Source organism: Euleptes europaea, chromosome 2 (genome assembly GCF_029931775.1).
Source record: "Euleptes europaea isolate rEulEur1 chromosome 2, rEulEur1.hap1, whole genome shotgun sequence".
Lineage (NCBI taxonomy): Eukaryota > Metazoa > Chordata > Lepidosauria > Squamata > Sphaerodactylidae > Euleptes > Euleptes europaea.
In genome coordinates, this window is record NC_079313.1 from 75,663,619 (window position 1) to 75,688,290 (window position 24,672).

General features: G+C 43.4%; 1 protein-coding gene across 1 annotated transcript; it reads right to left on the bottom strand.

Annotated features, from left to right (window-relative positions):
- Positions 1-5,546: 5,546 nt before the first annotated feature.
- Positions 5,547-20,438, bottom strand: LOC130473260 (fatty-acid amide hydrolase 1-like). The gene is made up of 15 exons (XM_056844784.1): positions 20,349-20,438; positions 18,129-18,242; positions 17,549-17,692; positions 15,407-15,540; positions 14,280-14,486; positions 13,820-13,860; positions 12,943-13,067; positions 12,165-12,290; positions 11,792-11,889; positions 10,802-10,901; positions 8,308-8,348; positions 7,366-7,405; positions 6,691-6,799; positions 5,770-5,915; positions 5,547-5,675 (listed from the first exon to the last, which is right to left on the bottom strand). Exons 1-15 carry the CDS (start codon positions 20,436-20,438, stop codon positions 5,547-5,549), a joined length of 1,644 nt encoding a protein of 547 aa, XP_056700762.1.
- Positions 20,439-24,672: the final 4,234 nt, after the last annotated feature.

Below are 24,672 nucleotides of genomic sequence, written 5' to 3' on the forward strand. Positions count from 1 at the left end.
TTATTAGAAGACTGGTGTAAGGGGAGGTGTATAGATCCTAAAAAGTCTTTTCTAATAACAGGAATACAAGAGGGGCATAATGAAGAGACAGTGGCTAGTGCTTTACACACCTTTGAGGGTGTGAAGGAGTGTAAAATTCATGGGATTATCTTCATAAAGGAGGACAATGATTATGCTGTATTGTGTGAGTTGAAAATCCCAGTTACAGCTTTACAAATCCCAAATGAGGTTGTAACAGAGAACGAAGTCTGGAAGTTTATAACTAGTTCAAGTTATTTGTCTAGTACTTCAGAGGTGGAATTCTTAAAGGTCATTTACGCATGGTCACTTTAACCTCCTTTATTCCCTGTTTCAGCCAGGATCGAATTTTTCTGTATGCACGTTACCTCATTCCTTGGAAGCTCAATGCTGTTTCAACGCAAAATGAACCCGGCTTTTCCCATTCCTCTTCCGGCTCGAATTAAACTGTTCGTCCTGGCTCATTCCAGAATCACTGAGCGAGAGTACAACTTTCTTGGGTGGAGCTTCGCCCCACCCTTTTCCAAACCCCTCTTCAAGGCCGCATACAGATAGCCAAACAGGGGAAGCACAGATTGGCTTCTCTCACAGCCAATCACAAAGCAGTGTGTAAAGAGGCAGGGATTCAAGTGCTTCCTGCTACCTCAGAGCTCTTTCTAAGCAAAAGAATATAAGCTTGGTGACCTGCAAACCTGTGCCACTTCTTCTTCTTTTTTTTACTAATAGCAAAGATGGAACCAAATATTTGACTAGTTGAAGGGAGCAATTCTAGGAAACAACTGGAGAACCTGGCTAGTCTGATTACATGTTGCTATATTGCCACATGGTGGCTAATGTATGAACAACACTTTCAATTCTTTACCCTCACAAGAGATGTAAGGCCTGGGGTGGGGGAGAGAACAGGAAAATTTGACATTCTCCCCCACACCCATTTATCTGATGGAAAAACTGGTCAATTTAGTGGAGTACGGGTGGGGGGTGAACCTCCTATGAAATATTTTTTCTTACTATTAGTAAAGTGCTTCTTAGAGGTAGGTATTTCACACTCAAAATGTATAGCATGACAGTCTGAGGACTCCCCCCCCCCCAGTTTTTCCTATGAAAAACCTTGGGGACTACTAGAGGGAGGGAAGTCCTACACAATATTTTCTTTTTAGTAATAAAAACCTTGCCTTACAAAGCATTCTACACATTCCAAATGTACAGCAATAAAAAGTCAGAGCACTTTCTCAGTTTTTTCCATGGAAAGTTGGGAGATTTGGGGGAGCACTGGAAAAAACTCTTATACTGTAGACATATACCACATTTTCAGGAATTCTTTGGTTTAAATGTAAATAATTTTGAAATCAATTAATATGCTATCGTGTTCATGTATTTATTAAAGAGTTCGGTGTTTTCAGCATTATAAAGTTTAGCTTAATATCCAAACTGACAGGTAGTCATGCTATTGTGACTCTCATAGAGTTTCTGTCCAAGTAACATACTTACTACTTCTGTTTACTACAAAAATGTACCTGCAACATTTATGTTGCCTACCTCTGTTTGCAAAAAGTAACATGTGCTATAGTAGCATAGAGTGCAGCAGTTTGCAATTCTTTTTCAAGTATTGAGTATACTTGCAATTTTCCTTATAGAAAATGAAGAAATTTCATCTTTAAATTTCATAAACATGTGAAATAGTACAATTTTGTATGCTAAGTTACAAATGATGCATTTTATGTTGTTCAATAGGTAAAAGTAGTTTGATAGGAAAGCATCTATTGCATAGATTTCAATTTCACAAAAAAAGATCCAGCTGCTACAATAACACAATTATAATAGTGTTCTGATGAAAATTGGGTAACTTTGTAGAGGAAAGAATAGATACTATTAAAGAACTATCTGAGCCTGAAAATGGCCTGCAGGGAGCGCTGCATACTCTCCCACTGGCCTCAGGGTTTCATTCATCCTCTCTCTAGACCCTATTCCCATCAACCTGAGCAACAACAGGCAGTGTGTCCTCACTTTTGCCTTATGAAGGGCCTGGCCCACCCTGAGGCCAGCCTGTGTGGTGGCTCCACCCCTCTTGTACTCCCATGAAATATGAGCAGTTCCTGTGAGAAGCTGCTGTGCCACCCCTGCTTCTCCGCTGTGACTCACCCCCATCTTTCTCCACTCCTGGCTCAAGGCTTCCTTCCAGATGATTGTCAAGCAGTGGGCCAGTCATTTCTAATCAGCTGGCTAGAACCATTAGCACAGACACTGCATGTGTTTCTGACTTGGTGAGTGGATGCTGAGGCTGGTCCTCTGATCCCCCTGGACTTGAGGAGCTCTGTGGGCACTCAGGTCTTGATAGAGTTTTTAAAAGCCATGCCTCATTTTCTGAGGTTTGTCTGATAAAGTTTGTTGTGATGCTGGTAGGAGAAAACATAAACAGGCCCAGGTTCAAGTCCCCGCTTGCCATCAAACTCACGGTGTGATCTTGGGACAGACATTGACTTTTAGCCCACCCTACCTCACTGGATTTCTGTGACCATAAAGCCAATTTGAGCTCCTTGGAGGAAGGGTGGCCTAAAAACTAATCAATCAATAGTTTTTACCAGAGCCTACAAAGCATCCCTGTGACTATCCAATAGTGGCAAAGGGGTAGCGTTTGATGAAAATCTTAATGGTCTCATGGCAAGATACCAAAGTGTCAGGTCCAGGAAAGGCCTCAACCCACTGCTAACTCCATAGTAATTCAGATGTGATAAACCAAATTGAGGAGGTCTGCACAGAAAAAGTGGGAGGAAAGCGGTATCACAGGGAAGCTGGGATATTTGATAATGTTGATCTTTTGAACTCGTATCAAGAATTCCTTTAAAACTATTTACATGTTGTTCCCTCTCCATCTGTTCTCCCTGATGACTCTTTCTGGCATCAAGGCTCATCAAGACGTGACCAGAGCCAATGGGGCGAAGCTACTATCTGTGGGATTATGACTGAACACCTCTAAGTCAGAATCCCCCCTAAGCGTAACAATAGTGAATGGGAGGTGTGGAGGGTTTACTGTGAAACTGAAATTCAAATGGGGAAACGTAAAGGTTACTCATTGATCTAATCCACTTTCTAAGGATATTGTTGTAAAAATGATGAATTAATTCTGTTTTTAGTTTTAAATAACTTCTTTATTACTACACGTAAAGTTTAATAATCAAAATTCTTAATTGATATATTATATTGGGTTTAAAATAATGAAATAAGCATCTCTGGTTTGAATACATTGTTCAATATCAGTTCAACTATAATTACAAAGAAACTATATTAGGATTAGAATTTTTAATACAAAAGAGCAAATAGAGTTATAAAAAGATGAAGGGGAAGATTTTACTCTTTATTTAGTAACAAGGATGTATTTTCAACAATAACACACTGTTTTTTCTTTTTTTATTGATAAACTGTATAAATTGTTGAAATTTTTGATTATAATATTGTGGAAAATAATAAAAATTGTTTTTTAAAAAAAGGCTTTAGACATGACCCCAGAGGCGAACGGTATGACGGATTTCATTCATGGATGTGAGGAGCTGCTTCAGGACATCAAGAAACAAAAGGAGATGGGCTTGCTGTATGGAATTCCTATCAGCATTAAGAACCACATTGGATGCAATGAAATGCTTGCAATTGCCACTTATCTTGTGGTGATCCTCCTTCAGATATTGCTACTAGGATTGTGCAAAAAAAATATTTGGTAAAGTTTGGGTTCAGGTTTATTGGGCCCTTTTTTTCCAGTAAATCTGGAATAAGCCAAATACCCATACCGGTAAATATCAGTATTCGGCTTATTTCCAGGTTTACCCAAAATTTCGGGTCCATTATAGTCTATGGGGATTTTTTTCAAAGCTCCTATGGGGGCCTTTTTGGAGATAGAGTTCCCAAATTTTCAGGGTAGCTTCAAGGGACTCTCCTTGCATGAACCCCAAAGTTTGGTGAAGATTGGGTCAGGGTCCAATTTTATGGGTTCTGGAAGGGGTTGCCTCCTCCTCCATGCATGGTAAAGTTTGCAATGTTTTTCTATGGGGAATGGGGGCTACCCATTTAGGACCTGATAAAATCGGACCTGCCTCAAACTTTAACAAACTTTGGGTTTCATGCAAGGAGAGACCCTTGAAGCTACACTGCAAATTTGGTGTCTCTAACTCAAAAAAACCCCGCCCACCCGGGGAAATTTTAAAATTACTTACTTTTCACAGGCTGTAATGGCTGCCTGCTTGAAAACTCAGTTTCCCATGAATCCTTGCAATGGTCCTGCACAATTGTTAAGATAAAATATAATCAACCCATTATTATTATAAGAGAAAATAGTCATTTTATTAATATACCAAAAGGTGTTCCAACAGCACAGGATCACCAGGAGGGTAACTTGGACTTGATGCAGATATTATTCTTATAGCATAACAGGAAAAAAATGTAGAACCTACACCATCTTGATTCCCCCTGCCCCGGTTCTTTAATATTTGTTGTCAAGGAATATGTTGCAAGCCAGGGCTGCAAGCCCTTACTTGCTTGAAATATCTGTCTAAAACCTGCATGTGAAGCATGGCTGGCTGCTTCAATGGTGTCAAAGTAAATGTGTGTTTTATTTGCACATATTGTAGTACCCTTGGGCTTGCTAACCCTATAAGGGGCATGCTGTCTTGCAAGTAATGTCTTATTAATCCAAATGGTCAATAAATCTATGCTCCATTTGATAGGAGAAATCAAATGTTGGCTTTTTTTAATCAATAGTCTCCCCCAGATATCGTCTCCCCCATGTTATTTAACATCTATATGCGCCCCCTGGCCTATTTAGTTCAGAGTTTCAGGCTGTGCTGTCACGAGTATGCTGATGACACCCAGGTTTACCTATTGATGGATGGCCAGCTGGATGCCACCCTGGACACACTGACCAGGTGTTTGGAGGCTGTGACAAAATAGTTAAAACAGAGCTGACTGAAACTAAATCCATCGAAGATGGAGGTCTTGTAGCTGGGTCGGGGAGGAACAGAGGTGGTGTGCTGGCTCCCGGCTCTTGATTAGGGTCATGGGAGCAACCTTTAGGACTCTGAATAGTGGCCGAGAGAGGAAGGCAGGTTCTTAACTAAAAGGTGCTCCTGTTCAAACCAACGCTCACTGGCAAGCTTGGGAAGCTACGACATTAACTCACTCCCATGCTGCTGAGTGACTTAGTAATGACGCTTTGTACCCTGCCTCTTGCACGCCAGTGACTCAGCTCTGGCTTTTAAATTCAGTGTTGGGGTGGGGGGTGAAGCAAGTCCTGACATTCTTTCCACTCCACTCGGAATTTCATCCCCCCCCCCCCCGTTTTCAGAACAAACAGGCAAACACACTGTGCCTCTCCATTTGGGGCTGTCAGGACAGCAGCTGCACAGATGGCAAGGTTCCTTTGTCAGAAGCATTCAGAAAGGGACAAGCAACCATGTGACCCCAAATGCACTTTCAATGTTCACAAGACACCTAAGCTCTTCAATGATTTAATCAGTGACAGTGCTGCATCCCAGAGTCCCCGTTCAACACTTCCTTTGTTTTTCTTGGGTCAGCTTCTCCACCTCTTTCATGAACCGGAGGCACAGCTCATCCTGCCAGGGCAAAGCCACACACTGGACAGCCACAGGGAGCCCTATTGCTCCTTCTACTGCCTGCAAGGAGAGAACAGGGAGAGGAAGTTTTCAGATTAAGTGTCAATGCAAGGGTGCCAGCAAGTGACATTGCCAAGAAGGCCTGGCTATGTACCTTCCGCAAGGTCCTGTCCCATAGATCATTGTAGTAGCCTCTGAGAGTTTTCAGATCCTCCTCATCCTTTTCTGTCACTGTCGTGACCGGCACCACTCCAGCAGGGAAGTCCAAAAAGTTATATAAGAAGGTGTAACCTGCGCCAACTGTGCAAATATAAAAAAAAGAGACCGCCACACACACTGCAATCAGCAGCTCTAGCTAAGAGAAGGAAAATTTGGAGACTCTTATGATTCATGCAGTGCATTTGCGGAAGGCAGCTTTTCAATGTAATTCTCACAAATCATCATTACAAACCCAAGGAGACAAATTGTTATCCTGGTTTTAGAAAAAAAATAAGAAGGAACCTGAGTGTAGATAAACAAAGAAATGCAGTGCTGCAGAAAACACTGTCGGTTAAAAATGACTATTGCAGTACTAAGATTGAATCTGTTTTTGGTGCCTCCTCATAATGTCCAGCCTGCCAGTTAAGATCTCCTCACAAGCCCTGTTCTTATGGGCTTTGCCTTCAGAGGTGAGGTGGGTGGCAACCAGAGACTGGGCTTTTTCAGTAGTGGCACCTTGTTTGTGGAACGCCCTTCCCCCTTGAGACTCACCTGGCATCTGCATTGCTTTCTTTTAGGCACACGGCAAAAATGTTTCTGTTCACCCATTTTTTTAATTAAGGGGTAACATTTTCAGTCTTGAATCTTATTTTTAAGATGTCTGTGGTCTGTTTTTTATGGTCTATCTTTTTACGTTGGTCTTTTTTCCTATAGCTGGCTTTGGATTAATATTTTTTATTTTTTTTAAATTCCTTTTATTTTGCAAGCTCCTATGGGGGCAGATTCCTGGAGAGACGGCATGAAATTTTTCTGAATGCTATGGATGTACTCTAATGGACACTAGTGGCCTCTGTCAGTCTGATTTTCCATTAAGTACCTGTACATTTCCCTGGAAACCCAATCTTAAAAGCCGGACCCAGAGCAGGACAAAGTATCACATCCAGATTGAGCCTCTTCCATTCGGCAATGAATTCGTGGCAGTATTCCTGAAATGGGGAAATCACAGGACAAGCATTCTTCAGCATGTCAGGCAGCAAGCAGGATTTTAACTAGGACAAGCAGCATGGCTCCTCTCCAATGACAATAAGGGAAATGAGATTTTCTAGAGCCATCAGATTAAGCAAGTATATGGACTCCCGTAGAAGTCAAAATCTAGAAAGCAAATGTCAGTAATAAGTACGCGGTGCAGAGTTTAACAGGGGGTGGGTGTGCTGTCCCCCTTTCGGAGGCATTTTGGGCTGCAGCAGGGTAGTGGAGAAGTTGTGCTCTGATGACAAAAATCCAGATATTTTGGTGCAATCCAAGTAAAAATTATATAGAAGAAAGCTGTCACTGGAGGTACATTTAGTGGCAACAATAGTATGGATGCTTTCATATGACAGCTTTAAACCAATCACTAGGAAGCTTTGTATTACACTTTTGAAGAAGCAGATAACGGTGTCCTTACTTATGCCTGGAATATCTATGGTCTGATGCTGGTAAAGGTTATACTGGCACTTCCAGTACCCTTTACTGAACATTACATAGCAAAGAAGCCATTTTCAAAAATTACCTCAATTTCAGCATGAAGTTTCCAAAGCTGATTGACAGACCTGAAATGTCAATGAACAGAAAATAACAAATAGGCTGCAGAGTTGCTGCTTTTGTATTCATGTTTACAGTTTGAATGGAGTTACCTAGGAACTTGGGAAATGCATTTGCAGAGCTGTGGGAGCTGAGCTAAAGGAGCATCACTGAACAGGGAGGTGAGGTGCTTAACTCTCCTGTTTGCAGATTCTGCCTGCAACTGCTCCCCCACCCCACCAGGCAGTTTTTCCTCCATGGTGCTGGATTCCAGTCCTGTGTGTGGGGTGTGTGTGTGTGGAGAAAAACAATAAAAATGACCTAGGTGGAGACAGGTTTAAGAATCCTCTGCCCTCAATGATTCCCTCTTGCAAATGCCCTGCTTTTTGGACCAGGGACTACCAGTAAGTTGTTCCCAGCTAAGTGTAATGCTCTTTGGGGGGTGTTTCGGGAGAGATGGTCCCACAGGTACAATGGTCCCAGACCATTTAGGGCTTTAAAGGTCAAAACCAGAACCTTGAACCTGATCCGGAACTCAACCTGAAACCAGTGAAGCTGGCGGAGCACCCATCGTATATGCGCTTTCTATAGGGTCCCCATAAGGACCCGCATTCTGCATTCTGCATTCTGGACCACTTGAAGCTTCTGGAGCAGCCTCAAGAGTAGCCCTGCATAGAGTGAGTTACAGTAGTCAAATCTCATTGTTTCCCAGGTTACATTTCCACTGCCAAACATCTTTGGGGCACATTCTGAGGCCTGCCTGCCACAGCAGGGGAGAGGAGGGGCAGTCAAAAAGGACCAGGGAGGGAACTGCCTAGAGGAACTACGCCTGCTTTCCATCCTGCTACATCATACTGAAAGAGATGTCTCCAGTGCAGGATACAGAATTCTAAGAATTACAGCCTTAAGTCTCCAGCACATCACTCCTTACTTCTCCTTCATGCTCCTCAGGGCTTTTGACATACGAGGACTCTAAGGAAACAAAAGGAATCGACAAGTTGTCACACCTGGTTTTAAATTGAAAACCAAACACTGCAAATTTGTAAGTTTAAATAGGACTGCATCTTGCTGGGATAGGCACTGCAAGTCATGACTTTCCCACTCTTAAATCCCCAGTAATCTACCCTAGTACAGTTCTGCAAATAATGGCATACTACTCTGACCTAATTAATCAACATAACAAGGAGGTGTAGAATCTTGCCTTGAAATTGGCAGGAGCCAAAGATTCTCAGGAATCCATAGGCATAGAGTCACATTTTTCTCAGGCTAGACCTAGCAGTGGTTAAAGCAGGGATGTTGGACTTGTTTGTTATGAGGGCTGGATATGACATAAATGTCACTTGGTTGGGCCGGGCTGTGGGTACCATAACATTTAATGACAGGGACCAGAGATACAAACTTTATAGAAGACAAAGGCAAAGCCAATTAATGATAGTATTTTTTTACTTAAAATATATATCACTCTTACAGTATTTTCTTTTTTTAAACAGTATTTGATCATTGACATCTTGAGGCTGGGGGGGCAGGGAGGGTGGCCACCTCACGGGCCGGATGAAAGCTCTCAAGGGGGCGGATCTGGCCCCAGGGCTGTATGTCTGACACCCCAGGGTTAAAGGATTTGCCTCCACTCAAACCCTGGGAACATGAGCCTGGAATAAATGCCAGAAATGATCAGAAGTTAATCTGCACCTTAGAGAATAAGAATGCAAGTAGGTAAGGTAATAGTGGGAACTTTGATTGGGAAGCCATTTGCAATGCTTTAAGATACATGAGGCTCTTTTGGCAGAATGTAATGATTAATCTACTTCTCACTGCTAGCTAAGTAACAGAGGGAACATACTACTGCAAACTTCTCCGGCCACATCAGGTAGCAGAGAGAGAGAATTTTGTTATAATTATGCAGGTTAAGAATAGCTTTAATGATCCTTGTTTTCACCATGTATTCAAGCTAATCCATGGATGGGTCCTATTGTAAACAATATCTGAGAATAAAAATTCCTAAGAGGCCTTTATTCTTCCTCTGTTGCCAATCAAGCAATCAACCTTGGTGGGGAAATCAGAACTGGATTTGCAGCCACGTGTGCAAAGGGTGGGGGAAGACAAACTCCCTGTGCCCCAACCCCATTTGCAGTATAGCTATAATCATCCTAAGGCACATACCCCATGAGAGTGGTTCAACTATTCCCAGTTCAAACAGCTTAAATACACCTTACACCCCCCCAACAGTCCAAACGTTCTTTAATTGAACACATGCAGCTGCCTTGTCCACTGATCACATGAACACACGAAGCGGCCTTATACTGAATCAGACCCTGGGTCCATCAAAGTCAGTATTGTCTACTCAGACTGGCAGTGGCTCTCCAGGGTCTCAGGCAGAGGTCTTTCACATCACCTACTTGCGTAGTCCCTTTAACTGGAGATGCCAGGGATTGAACCAGGGACCTTCTGCATGCCAAGCAGATGCTCTAGCCACGGCCCCTCCATTTAGCCCATTATTGTCTGCTCTAACTCCAGAGTCTCAGCCAGAGAGTGCCTTTTCCAACACGTGGCATCGGAGATCCTTTAACTGTGCCTTAAACTGAACCTAGGACCTTCTGTATGCTCTAACACTGAACCATAATTGTACAGAAGCACACTGTACCTCCCTCTCCCCTCAAAATGTTGTAGTATTATTAGGATTCTCAAAACAGTATCCTATGCTATTACAGTATTTTGTCAGTTTGACATTGACAGCGTTCTGTCTTGAAGCACAGGGTAGTTGGTTCCCATCGTTCACTACCAGGTATGGTCCTCAAGCATACCTAAAGAAAACACTTGGCACAACCACCAAGGGGAGGCCTCGGCTGCTGACCAGCAGTCTTCCTTCCAGCTCCAAACAAGAGGGGACACAGAAGGAAAACAGGTGCCTGGTTCAGTCTTGTGTGAAGACCCACCAATCCTGCAAGCAGGTTGCAATGACAGGTCGCTGCCTGTGCTCCTGCCTTGTTATTCTCTCACCACCCCACCCATCCTCCCTGCTTTCACCATGAGTGAACTGCACAGCCTTCCCACTGCAGTTTCCAAACAATCAGTCCAAGATGACCTTTGTAATTTTACCTAGAACTCGACTCCTTTAAATAATAAAAAACAGCCTTATTCTTTCCTGTCCAACTCAAGTGATTTCAGATAGAAAACTGATTTTCTCTTGGATTTAGCAGTTGTTTTTTTACACCAAGTGGGTAGAGCCCCTTTGAGACGGGAGAGGAAGTGAGTTATTGGCATGTATCAGTAACATCTCTTATAATCGTTAAGGGTCTGCACACAGGAATTGTTTCCAATTTAACAGCGCAAGAACTTCTTTCTCAAAAAGAGTCAGAAGAACTTTGTAGTCACCACAACCACTGGTTGCTCTTATTACAGAAAGAATGCCAAGTGGAAAGCCTTACTATTGGTCTGATGATCCAGGATAGGAGGCTTCTTAACCAATTAGGTAACTTTGCCACCAGCAACACTTCCTTCATGGTGGGATCCGCAGACTCCCCTTGGCTGAAAGGAAACAAGACAAGTCCAGTCAGTTTCACAGTGTCTTTTATGTTCTTAACCCTTCAGCCTTCCCCCCCCCAACTCCAAAGATCACATCAAACATTACACTGCTGTCCCTCTGAAAGTTTTGTTCCCTACTGTCATCCTATACAGCCAGGTCTTGTTCCAAATGGTGGCCAGCCAGAAGCTTTTAGGAAACCCACAAGCAGGGTAGGAAGAACAAGGAGGAGGAGGAGAATTGGTTTTTATCTGCTGACTTTCTCTACCACTTAAGGAAGAATCAAACTGGCTTACAATCACTTCCTCTTCCCCTTCCCACAACAGACACCCTGTGTGGTAGGTGGGGCTGAGAGAGCTCTAAGACAGCTGTGACTAGCCCAAGGTCAACCAGCTGGCTTCATATGGAGGAGTGGGGAAACCAATCCAGTTCACCAGATTAGCCTCTGCAGCTCATGTGGAGGAGTGGGGAATCAAACCCGGTTCTCCAGATAAGAGTCCACCGCTCCAAACCATTGCTCTTAACCACTACACCACACAATTCTATAAGGATGTTCTGTTGCATCCTATGGATATTTTTGCCAAAGGAAAAGCAGAACCTTGCATAGAACTCATAACAAGGAAACGGCAAAAGTTTCATACAATTCTGTTTCATCTGCAGCAACACAAGCCAAAGTTCTGTCCTCTGGCTTAAGCTAAATCACAGGCTTAAGGGTCTCAGTTCAATGGTCTTCCAGCTCTGGAAGACTCAGGACTTTTATCTCTTGTCTTACCAGCATGCCAGAGGTGATGGAAACTTAAGTATTAAGGAAAAGGCATGTTTCTTGGAGTATAAAAAGAGCCCAAAACCAAGTCTTCTTCTCTCATACAGACACACACAGAGTTTAAAGACTTACAAGCTTTCTAGAAAGGTGGCACCACCATCAGCAAACATCCCCGCTGGTAAAAGGGTGCTCATAAAATGTTCTATGTGCAAGGGCTTGAAGGGCACCAACTAAAAAAGGAATTAAATAATAATATCAGAATTTGTGTCACTTTTATGCCTTGTGAGCACACAGTTTAACTGGCCACAAATAGCTGTAGATGATTCAAGGAAGAAAAAAGCCAAGGCACATGCTAAAGGGGAAAATCACTAAACCTCCGGAGCTGATGCAGAACTCTCTTTTCTTGGTTACAATGACTGTCTTGGTCTTCTTTCCAGCACTCAAGTTCTGCTCCACTCCTGAGAGCAACAGGGAAACCACTGAAATAACGAACCACGTGACATACCATGTGGCCAGCCTTCTCCAGAAGGTGCTTGGTTTCCAGAATAGCCCGCTTCATGGAAGGGCTTGGCATGGTAAAGGAATCAGTAGAATAGTATCCTATTCGGAGGGGCTGAGAGCTGGAATATACCTGGAACAATAAAAGGGAAAATAACAATTTGGAAATACTCCCCCCCCCAGAGCATTAATCACATTGGGCTCTTAAAAAGCAAAAAAACATTAAGTCTGGAGAATCGGGTTTGATTCCCTGCTCCTCCACATGCAGTCTACTAGGTGACCTGGGCCAGTCACAGTTCCATCAGAACTCTCAGCCCCACCTACCTCAGAAGGTGACTGTTGTGTGTGTGTGTGTGGGGGGATTGTAAGCCACTTTGAGAATCCTTTTGGTAGAGAAAAGTGGGGTATAAAAACCAACTCTTCTTCTTCTAAATCAAAGTTCATTAACCTTCCAATTATCCCTCCTCAGGGCAACTTATAAAGAGTGACTTAAAATGAGCTTTGAGCCAGCTACCTGAAACCGACTTCTGTCGGGATCAAGCTCAGGTTGTGAGCAGAGCTTTGACTGCAATACTGCATCTTACCACTCTGCGTCATGGGACGCCATTTATTCTTGAATATCCCTCACAGAGCTATCGGGTGCAATTTGCTTTTGGCTATGTGAAACCAACTACTATAAGGGGAGACAGAAAGATTTTACTAATTGCTCTTAACTTCCCCACCTCCCATGAGCAGGAAAAAAGTCTTGTTTATTCCCCAAAGCGATACCCCCCCAAATCTCTCACCTCCTCATTGAAGGGAAGAGGAACCACTGTGGGGTCCAACTGGAACATCTGGTCACACAGAAGGGCTCTCATGCACAGAACAACACCATCAACATCCCTGGCCATTGGTCCTACTCCCGTATTGGCTAAAATAAAAAAAGGGGGGGAAATGGAGGCCTGACAATATGGTCAGCCACACAACACACATTTCAGGGAACAAAGTGAGGAGGGCATATTTAGAACAAACCCAGAAAGCAAATTACTAGCCGTGTTACCAATACTTCTGTTTTTTTATTTGTTGCATTTTATATTGTTTATTTTAATTATAGCTATTTTATAAGCTGTCTCTTGTAGAAAGGTCGGATATACATCTCATATGCACCATATTTACCCAAGAAGAATGTGACCTTGAATGTAAAACATCCCCCCCAAAAAAAAGATTATACGCAAAAGGTTTTTATTACCATACATGACTGTAACTTATATGCAAATTTAAGATGATCCCCTCTTTTTCTTGACAGTACATGTGGGGGGGGGACTCATCTTCCTTTCAAGTAAGCAGAGTAATAAATAAAATTACAATGCTCAGGAAGAACTACCTCCCAAACTTGCCCCCCGCACCAATTATTAATACTCCTGCTATCCAAGGTTCTTTGTACTATCTTCCCTGACTGAACTGCTTATTTTAAAATAATTTAATTTAAAGTTTTTGTATAAGACAGGATATCCCCATCTATGCCATTCTGTGCTCTTTGGAGTAACAAGGTAGACAGATAAACCTAAATGGATTTTGTTACTAGAATCCATCAAGGTAAGCAGTTAGAGACCAAGAATGCCACCCTGCCAAATTCACCGTATATCAACCCCCCACTTTATCCAAGCAAATGGTGTCACTCACCTGATTTTTGCCCACGAATGCTGGGTACAATTCCTCTTTTGCTGTGAAAGACCACAAAAAATCTTAGCAAAGATCTCTGGGTCCCCAGTTCTCAACACCAATGCTTGGGTAAGACCATGAACTGGGAATCTCTCCTCAGGTGCTGTGGGCATGATGCTTCAAGCACCATTAAGACAGGAGAAAAAGTCATTCTGCCTAACAAAAGCTGGCAATCTCACTTGTACAAACAGATATAGGAAGCTCAAACCTAGCTTTCTGCCTATATAACAATGCAACTTACTGATTTTTGCTTCTTGCATTTCTAGAGTTGCTTGTTGCACCATTCTTTAAGCGTCGTGCCCATCTACTTACCCTGGGCATTTCCCATGGAAACCCCACACCACTCCCAAAGATGGGGTTTAACAGGTGTTGAGCCCTTAGCCTATGCAAGGTCTTTAAAGGATCTAACATGGCACAGTACCTGATTCTGTTGGCTGTGGCTTTGAATCCACAGATTCCACAGAAAGCAGATGGAATGCGGATGCTCCCTCCAACATCCGTGCCAATGCCGAGGATAGAGCCTCCACTTTTAATAAGGGCACCTTCCCCTCCTGAGGAACCACCAGGGGTTTTTGTGTGATCCATAGGATGTACCGTCTGCCCAAAGATCAGATTGCTGCAGTCATAGCTGAAACAGGAAAGTGAACACAACCAATGATCAGTCAGGACTACTTCGTATCCTTTAGCCTCCCTAGATGGGAGTCTTACCCACCCAACCCTACCCATGCTATGCCACCAGCTATCTGATCATGTGTTGCCTTCAAACACTATGCTGCAATTTTCTTTTTACCACTAGGGGTTGTGGGGAGAGAGAAAGAAAGCATGCTATTATTGCTAGAAAGCCACACAACACTTTCCAATTGCTTCTTGGTCAACCTGGAAATAGTTAAACACAGGGTGTGCTGGGGTTTAGTCTGAAGCCCATTTTCAGTGCTCAAATAGCCTTGGAACATGTGCAGAGTGTTACTTGCCTCACCACTGAGTAATTAGCCCTCTTCTCTCTCAAATTAAGGGAAATGGCTGCCAGGCAAACTTACAGTTTTCATGACCCCGGGGGCTCCTCTTACTTAGAAATTAGATAGTCGTTAAGGAGCATAACACAAACTCTTTCATCCCCCTAAGAAACAGAAACTGCTAAAAAAAAAATGTCCTCTGGCAAAAGTGCTGTGTGTGTGTGTGTAAAGTGCTGTCAAGTCACAGCTGATTTATGGCAACCCCGTAGATGTTCAGAGGTAGTTTGCCATTGCCTGCCTCTGCGTGGGCTGAGAGAGTTCTGAGAGAACTGTGACTTGCCCAAAGTCACCCAGTGGGCTTCATGTGAAGGAGTGGGGAATTGAACCCAGTTCTCCAGATTAGAGTCCACCATTCTTAACCTCTATACCACATTGGCTCCTTACTGCTCTGTTATTCAGATGCTGGCTTCAAATTAGAGCAGGTTTCATGTTTAGAAATAGAAGAGCTAAACTAAACCCATCTCATGATGCCTGAAGGCAGCTAATGAAGACAGATGTCTACACAGGTAGTACAGCAAAAACGTTACAGGCTTACTTCAGCAAAGATTGAGGAACGTTGGTTTTGACAAATGGAATTGCTCCCTGCTGTTTTAACACCTGGACTACAACAGCGTCTGCTGTTGCTGGTTTATGGAGACGCTTCACCAAGCCCAGTGTGGAGTCGTGGCTCTGGAGAGGGGTATACAGAGAAATCTAACTTTCCTACAAACATTCAGTATCAGGCAACAATACTGGTATTCTGGTACACATCACAAGTCTCCTAAAAATGCATAATAAAGTGGTCAGCAATAATCTGGCAGATTATAGAGCTGAGATCTTGCAGATCCAGAAGGTTGAGATGCATATCAGTTGGAACAAGCATAGCTGCACTCAGAGTGGCTGAGCTGAGTGCATTCATACAACTGTTGGCTTTTTACAAAGGTATGGTAACTGGTCTCGTGAACGACATGTTTCAAAGCTGTGCCTCAACATGTGCAGACCAATGTTCTTAAGGCAAGGTGCAGCGGGCAATAGTAAATCACAATTAATACATCCTTCTGGATATAACCCATCCTTAAAAGATGTGCAGGGTTGCACATCTTGGTTGTATGACTTTAAAAAGTCTAAGTTGCCTTTCCTAAAAGCTCAAAGCAGCTGCATGTAATGTATTCACAAAACCAATCATTGTACCAAAGAAACTGCACAAAGTTATGGAATTCCAGCATTTAGCTACCAAATAAAATTGTCATACAAATTAGCCTTAATTGGGGCACCAGAAGACTGCAGGAAAAAGTAAGTGCCAGGCAGAGGCTAAGAAGAGGGTACTTTTCTAACATGCTTTGGGGGTTGGGGAGCATGGGGAAAGTGTCTTTGCGCCAAGCAAGGGAGTAGAGCAAACTGTCCAGGACAGGATCCAAAACTTGAATCTACTGCTTGTTTCTGATCCATTTATCACTATTTTTACCCTGCCCTTCCTCCAAGGAATGCATCATTTTTCTATCCTCACAGAAATCTGTGAGGTAGGTGAAACAGAGAAAGTATCTGAACCAAAGTTACCCAGCAAGCATTGCAGAAGAATGGGGATCTAAATTAAATCCTAGTCAGACACTCTAACCACTGCACCATCCAGCAGTCAATAGCATCATAGGGCCAGTTCAAATGCTATGAAGTCCTTGCATCCCTCACGCGGCTGGCTGACAGGTGTCATCCATGATCTGAACATAATTCCCAGTTGAGCGCAGGTCTGATTCATATTGAGACCACCATGTGCAGGGAAAGGGGTTTATGCCTCTCCTCCTGCACCATTTTCCCAACCTGAAACATCCCAGGGGAGCTGCTATTTTCCCTGTTGGGAAAATATATTCCTAACCATCAGCACTTGCAAGTTTCCCCAGCAGGGCAAATAGTGGCTCCCCTGGGCCATTTCCTATAGAGATAATGGCATGGGGGGAGTCTTAAGCCCTGTCTCCTTGTGCCCTGTGGTCCTATGCAAACCTGGGAACTGTTCCAAGCACAAGTTTGATTGATAGGACCTGTGGGAGAGACAACGACTTTGTTACGTGTTAAGTGGCCCATAGCACTATGCCAATTCTGCCCTCCTCCCTTCATTCCTGCAATATCAAAAGCAGATTTCCCTCCGGAATTATGAAAACTTGTTCATGGCTTAATGTATAGCTTACCTTTTCCCAGTTTCTTTAGTATAGTCCAGACAAGGTTACTGTGGAACTGAAACTGGACAAAATAACACTTCCCACCTATTTACCCATCACATTTTTACCCGTCCTTCCTTCACAGAATAATAGGTAGTGTATACAGTTTTCCCCTCTTTTATTTTATCCTCACAACCATCCTATGAGGTAGGTTAGGCTAAGAGTGTGTGACTGGAAAAAGGCGCAGTCTCAGTTGTATAACTTTTTTTAAAAAAAGCCTAACCTGCCTTTCCTAAAAGTATCGTGGCTAAAAGGGTATTTGAACCTGAGTCTCCCCAGCCCTAGTTCAGCATTCTAACAATTATTATATTTTTACAAAATTCATAATTAAAAATAATTACAAAGTGGACAGGCTTCTTTCACCATTGGCTTGTGACCTAAGAACACCTGACCTGAGAGATTACAAACTATCAGGAAAGCTTTATACCCAACTACTGGTTTGCTATAGGAATATCCAGCACTTCATTTCATGAGGAACTCTGGTTTACCTTGCAGTCAATGGAATCCTTTAAGCTGATGGGAACCCCATAGAGCAAACCCTTCTTCCCCTGACTTTTTATATGCAGAAGCTGCAATTCACTATCCTCCAGATAATCAGTCACACAGTTGATCTCTCTAGTCACATCCAGGGCCTATGAAAAACAGGAAAAGGCAAAATTCAGTCCAGAGACATAATTTCCACCATCACAACACACACACACACTGAGATCACCCTTGCTAAAGCAAACAGTTCCCACCCCCCAAATAAGCCTTGGACTACTCCAAATCATAATACCCACGATTCTGAACACTGACCTAGAGGGGTACCCAGTCCAAAGTCTGAAAAGTGTGCTTTGCTATGAACAGAAGAATTAGGCATCTGCTTGCAAGGAACAGTCTCCAAGAGTTTAGGGTGCATGATTTGGGGAAGTCCAACCCTTATTTTGGAATGTCGACTTGTTTAAATAGCATCTGTATTTGTAGTTGGATTGGAGAACAAGGAGCCGTCCACTGCAACCAGGGAACTGGGAACCACTTGCAGTTTCGTCAGTTTAACTCAGATTTGCTGATAAAGAAACCAGTTCTCACCTTGTCCATGTAGGCGTAGAAGACACTCTCAGGTGAGAGTGAGCCATCCCTGAGCTTCCCACACAGCTGAGGCAGGCTGAAAGCCAATATCGGTGCTGCTTGGTGGCCTGGATTCTGAAGAAGAAATCCACAATGGTTTACAGTGATGCACTGCTGCTTTACTCAACCTACCCGCACAGAAATAGAGATGTGTTTCAATAGAGCAGGAAGAGAACACCACAGAACCTGATCTCCTCATGCAAACTGATGTAATTCAATGGACAGAGCACTTGCTCTTGCTCTAAATCACACTTACACAGTACAACATATGATTAAAATCAGGCTGTGAATCTTGTATATCTCAGATACTGTGTTTAGAACTTTCTTTCTATTATTCATGTGGACACGTCTAGCACAGTGACATGCATTAGGCCTAGGATCTTTTGTGTAAACCTCAAGCTCTCGCTCATATCAGCTCCTGTGCCCTGTCCCAAAATGGAGAACGGTTCATCCAAGCAAGTACACAATATCAGCCCTAAAACGTTATTATTTCTTGTGTTACTAAAAATATTTATCTCCAGCCTTTCCTCATGCCTCAGTCAAGGGTACTGTTATCCTAAGTAAGCAATCTCTACTTTAGTTGGGGGGAATTAGCTGGAGATAAAGAGCGAGAGGGTGAGATCTGTAACCTATGTACGGTATACCAGGATAGTCCTGGGAGAAAACTCTCAAATGAGCAGGCGGTTGTATAATTAAAATTGGTTTTATTAAAGAATAATAATAAAAACAAGAAATATATTTCAAGCAATGAATATACACAACACATACAAGAGCTGACTAAGAGGAAAGGGAGAAAGTTGGATAGGATTTCAGGGATGGGTAATAGTTACCAGTCTTTAAGGGATATCCAGGGAAAGCATAACTGAAGAGGAAAATGACCAGCGTTTCCAGGAGCAAAGGAAAGAACCCACATGCAAGTGGGGGTGGTGGCACAGATCCAGAACACAAACACTATGAATGGCCAAAAGACCAATATTTATACTCCAAAATGGGTCCTGAGGTGGTATAAGGTAAGCTGGCAGAAAAGCCAGAGACAAAGAAGTGATTGCTTTTCCGGTGTTCGAACAAAAAGATTGGAGAGGCTTCATGAATTGTCAGGACCAAAGAGATTGCCTGGACTATTCTCCTGAATACAGTTTGATTGCGGGGATGGGTGCAGATAGGGCATGTAATTGAATATTTTAAAAATCTGAGGAATCATTGGAAGCAAATTTTCTTGTGCTATAGTACCTACCTCAGTTTGCTCTCAATTAATCTACACCCATGCTAAGGTTGTGTTCTTCTTACTGCTCTAAGAGCAAGTTGTCCCACAAAACTATAGCAAGTAAATCTTTTCCCATCACATCTCCATGCAATATTTAGCTTTACTTGCAAAGAGAAGGCAAAGTGGCAGGGGCAGTTGGGGGTGGGGAGGGGCAGCCAGCAGAGCTCCTGCAACTTGCAAAGGAAACAGAATTCAACAAAAACAGCTTTCCCTCTGCAGCTGTTCAAAGGTTAGAAGTGTGTGGGTTGCTATTACTGCCATGATCACACTTTGGAGCCTTAACTACATGCTTCGGAGAGGTAGCAAACTGTATTAAATCCAGCAAAAACAAAAAGGCTTCTAGTGGCACCTCAAAAACTTAAAGAGATTTTATTGCAGCATAAGATTTTTGCAAAGTCACACTTAAATCACCCAAAGGTTTATGCCACAATAAATCTATTAATGTTTAAGGTGCAACATGACTCCCTTTTATTTTAAATTGCAAACTGTTTGCTGTAGGGGGAAAAAGGTATGGTTCCATAAATATTTACTTGTGTGCACAATATGCAGTTTTTGCACTGAAGTATGTGCCGTATATCTGTTCCATTTACCATGCAAGAGTATTCTTACACACTAGAACCGGAAAAACTACTGCAGAGATGACCTAACAATTTCATTCTAACCTGTTCAACATGTCGATATAGATTTGATAACACATCAGTTTTATGTAAGTAAGCAGTAGGGATCACATTGTTATATTCACTGACTGGAAAACTACATTGCGTGTAAAGAATATTCCAGTATTAACCTACTGATGACAGAACAACATGTTCTCTTTCTTCTCACTAAACCCAACAGATTTCTGTAATAATGAAGATGCTTCTTTAGAAATCCCTACCAGTTTTTTTTCCAGGGGGATTTAATGTAATCCTACATACTTTGGACAGGGCTGCTAAGAGAAGGTTCATGTACCTTAAAGCGACAACCTGAAACAGAAGGGGAACATCCAGCTGAATGCAGCGGGCCATGCATATGAGCAAACGTGCACATGTTGCATAGCAGAAGGGAGACTTTCAGGAGCTGCCGCCTCTCCCATCAGTGCAAGGAGAGGAAGGATCAAGGCACTCCTGTCGAAATCCTCCTTTGTAAACTATTGCTGGGGGTAAAGGGAAGACGACCGGGGAAGGCACTGGCAAGCCACCCCGCAAACAAAGTCTGCCTTGGAAACGTCAGGATGTGACATCACCCCATGGGTCAGGAATGCTTGCACAGGGGGACCTTTGCCTTTTTAAACCAGCAGGAGCCCTCTGCAGACTTGGGTGCATCTACTTTCATCGCAGCCTCTTCACTGGTTCCCAACCAGGGGTCTGTGGACCCCCAGGGGTCCGCGAGACCTAAATTAAGGTCCGCGAAACAAAGTTATAAACCCATAATAAATTAATATTTTCAATTAAAAGTTCTCTATTTTATATATATATATAAAATAGAGAACTATTATATATATAATATATATATATATATATATATATATATATATATATATATATATATATATATATATATATATTTCAAATATTATTCAACTATATATATTTCAAATATTATTCTAAGTTTAATGTTTAACTAACAGTTATGATTCACGTTTATTTTCGTATTCTCGGAATTTTTATTTTGCACCTTGGGGTCCCTGCACCGAACCAAAAAGCCCTAGTGGTCCCTGGTCAAAAAAAGGTTGGGAACCACTCGTGCGAGGGCTAAAAGCGCTCAGAGAACTCTGGCGATGGGAAAAGAGCGCCCTGCCTTGAGGATGGTCCGGGATTCCTTTCGGGGACGAGCCTTGACATTTTCAGACACCCGTCGCAAAACAGCTCCCACCCAAACCCACCCACCCACCGCCCGACCGCTCCTGCGTGCCACCTGCTCCTTGAACTGGCGAGCAGCCTTCCCCATCTGCTCGAGCGCGCGCTCCCGCCTCCACTGGGCCTCCTCCGCCTTCCTCCGGGCCGCCCTCGCCCGGCGCCACTTCAGCAGCAGGATCGTGGCCGCCGAGCAGCAGACCAACGCGGAGACCAGGCCGACGCTCATCGCGCTCTCGGGGAGCCTCTGCCCGGGCCGAGGGCCTGCGCCGCCGCCCAGATGCACCGCCGCCTGGAAAAGCCGGCTCGGACTTCTGCAGGCGGATGGGCTTTCAACGCCTTTGCGCGCCGGGAGCGGAGAGGTTGGTTGCGTCTCAGCTGTGGCTCGAGGAACTGCGCTCGAATCGCGACACCTTCGCCCCCGAAGTTAGATGCCTGCCGATGAGCGCGCCTTCCAGAGTGAACCCCGAACGCCGGAGCGGTCTGGTTGCAGGATCGGCTGTTTTTAGTGCGTGTGTGAAGAGCCGCCGAGTCGCTTCCGACTCATGGCGACCCTATGAATGAAAGTCCTCCCAAATGTCCTCTCTTTGACAGCCTTGCTCAGGTCTTGTTTTTAGCAGCCAGAGGTAAACAACGCGTCTGGGATCATCTGCATGACGGGAAAGAGCTTCAACATTTGCAAACTTTTGGGAGGGAGGGGAAAGGCGCCGGGCGACATAGCCAAGATGTGTGTTAGGGAAAGTGCACAATATAATGGCGCTGGGTATCAGCTTTTCAACATGACATAAGTATAAATATGACATGACAGCACAGGTAAATAATATAAAATTATCCAAGTCGCCCGTTCTTTCAGCGTCCTTATAAAACATGTTGACGTTCAAGAGGGATCCCTGACTCATAATTATTTTTTCAACCTTTGGAGCATACTTCAGTTGGCAGACAGCCCGGCTGTTGTTACTAAGTTTAACAATTAACTCTTTTGGAACAGGGTTGATATATTATCACTATCCTACCATTAACTTCTCTGAACACATGAAGCTGCCTTATACTGAATCAGACCCTCAGTCCATCAAGGTCAGCATTGTCTACTCAGACCAGCAGAGGCTCCCCAAGGTCTCAGGCAGAGGTCTTTCACATCACCTATTTGCGTAGTCCCTAACTGGAGATACCAGGGATTGAATCTGGGACCTTCTGCATGCCAAGCAGATGCTCTACCACCGAGCCCCAGCACTCTGGTTGACCTTGGGGCCCATCACTCGCAGGCTAGGCTATCTCACAAGGTCCCGGTGAGGGTAAAAAAGATAGGAAGGGGACCATAAACACCACCCTTTTCCCCAAAGGCAGGATAAAAATCAAATAAGGTAAGGATGCAAAAATCCACTGGCATGTCATTGTTTTTGGGTTGCTGCATAAATTAGGTTGTAGGATTCTCATACACAACTTGACATCAAGAGACTTATGTGAAGTCCTAATGTGGGATTTGATATTTAAACCAGTGTTGTGTAATGGTTAAGAGCAGTTCTCATACACACACCACTTGACATCAAGAGGCTTATGTGAAATCGTAGTGTTGTAGGATTTAATATTTAAACCAGCGTGGCATAATGGTTAAGAGCAGTGGACTCTAATCTGGAGAACTGAGTTGAATTCCCCACTCCTCCACATGAAGCCTACTGGGCTAGTCAAAGTTCTCTCAGAACTCTCTCAGCCCCACCTACCTCACAAGGTGTCTTTTGTGGGGAGAGGAAGGGAAGGCAACTGTAAGCCACTTTGAGACTCCTTACGGTAGAGAAAAGCTGGGTATAAAAACCAATGCTGCTTCTCGGCCAATCCTAACCAGGATCCTATATCCATATTAGCTGTAGTTTTTTTTATCTGTAGGGGAGATCTAAAAACTCTTAATTGGTTGGGTGGATCTAAGGAGGTACAGTCCTACTGCAGTTAATATAGTTATTTCTGCTATACAACTGAACTAGCTATTTTCCACTGCAAAGAATTTCAGTATACAGATAGACACACCACTTTGCAGCCATATATAATAGGGGAGGGGCTGTGGCTCAGTGGCACAGCATCTGCTTGGCATGCAGAAGGCCCCAGGTTCAATCCCTGGCATCTCCAGTTAAAGGGACTAGGAAAGTAGGTGATGTGAAAGACCTCTGCCTGAGACCCTGGAGAGCTGCTGCCAGTCAGAGTAGACAGTACTGATTTTGATGGACCAAGGGTCTGATTCAGTAGAAGGCAGCTTCATATGTTCAATAAAAGCTAGTGGTAGTTTTCAGCTGAATACTGGAATTTCAGGTTATGTGCAATGCTGGTCTGTTTCTATCACCAACTCTGAAAGTTTTCCCATGCCCCTTCCCACCACTATTTGGTTTCATTCCCTCTAGAACTTTTTAACCAATAAGGAAATTTACTGCTGTATCTGATGTAAAGTCCTTTCCACTCAATGAATGATATTGATTTGGTCAGGTCCTTATGAGCTGTGGCCCTAAAGAACTAGCTACCCTCTGAAATCTGACTCTGCAGGTCTCATGCAGACAATAAAAATATTTTTCCTTAAACTGGCTTTTAAAGGGTAGCAATAATGGTCTCACTATATTGGTTTGAAGACAGAAGACTCCATGGAGCATGTAAAGTCTGCCAAGTGCCCCTTGAAAAGTAGCTGCCAGGCACTTGGCAAATGCAAGATACGAGAGGAGAGCTTGGAGGCCTGCAAAAATGTTGTAATCAAAAAGGGGGTCCTTGAGTTGCTGCAGTTTGAAAACCACTCGCTGACTGCACTCTTTCAAAGAGAAACAAGGTAGAAATTGCCAATAGCCCTGTTATGAACATTCCAAACCCAGTAGTTGGACAATACCTTTATTAGATCTATTGCAAAATAATGGAGCAAACTTTAACTTCACCAGAATTTTCTTCTGTTAAACAAGACACTGAAATGGCAAAGATGCTGGAAATCCCAAGTCTGCAAATTTTAATAGGAGGGAGAACATCTCCCCCCACCCCCCACCCCATAGTTTTGCCAGCACCTTAGCAACATCCAGCACAGGCTAACACAACTGTCTGTATCACACTGTCTCTGCTTCAACTCAACACTGTCAGAAATCAGCTGATTTTACAGCATGCCAAACATGTTTTTCTTCCCCAGCCCCACCTTCTGCTTAATATCTGGTCTAAAGGGCAGCTTAATCCATGAAAGAATATGAGGAAAAACACAAAAAACAGTTTATATTTTTGTTTACATTTTTTATTCAGTGGTTCTTTGGAAATATGAGGGGCAATTTCCCAAAACTCTTCCCATGCAGCCCCATGCATGATCCACATGACAGAAGTAATGTTTAAATACCTCTAATGGGCAGCATTCACAGGCATGTGATTTAGATGGGTGCTCAAGGCAGAGGCACGTAAA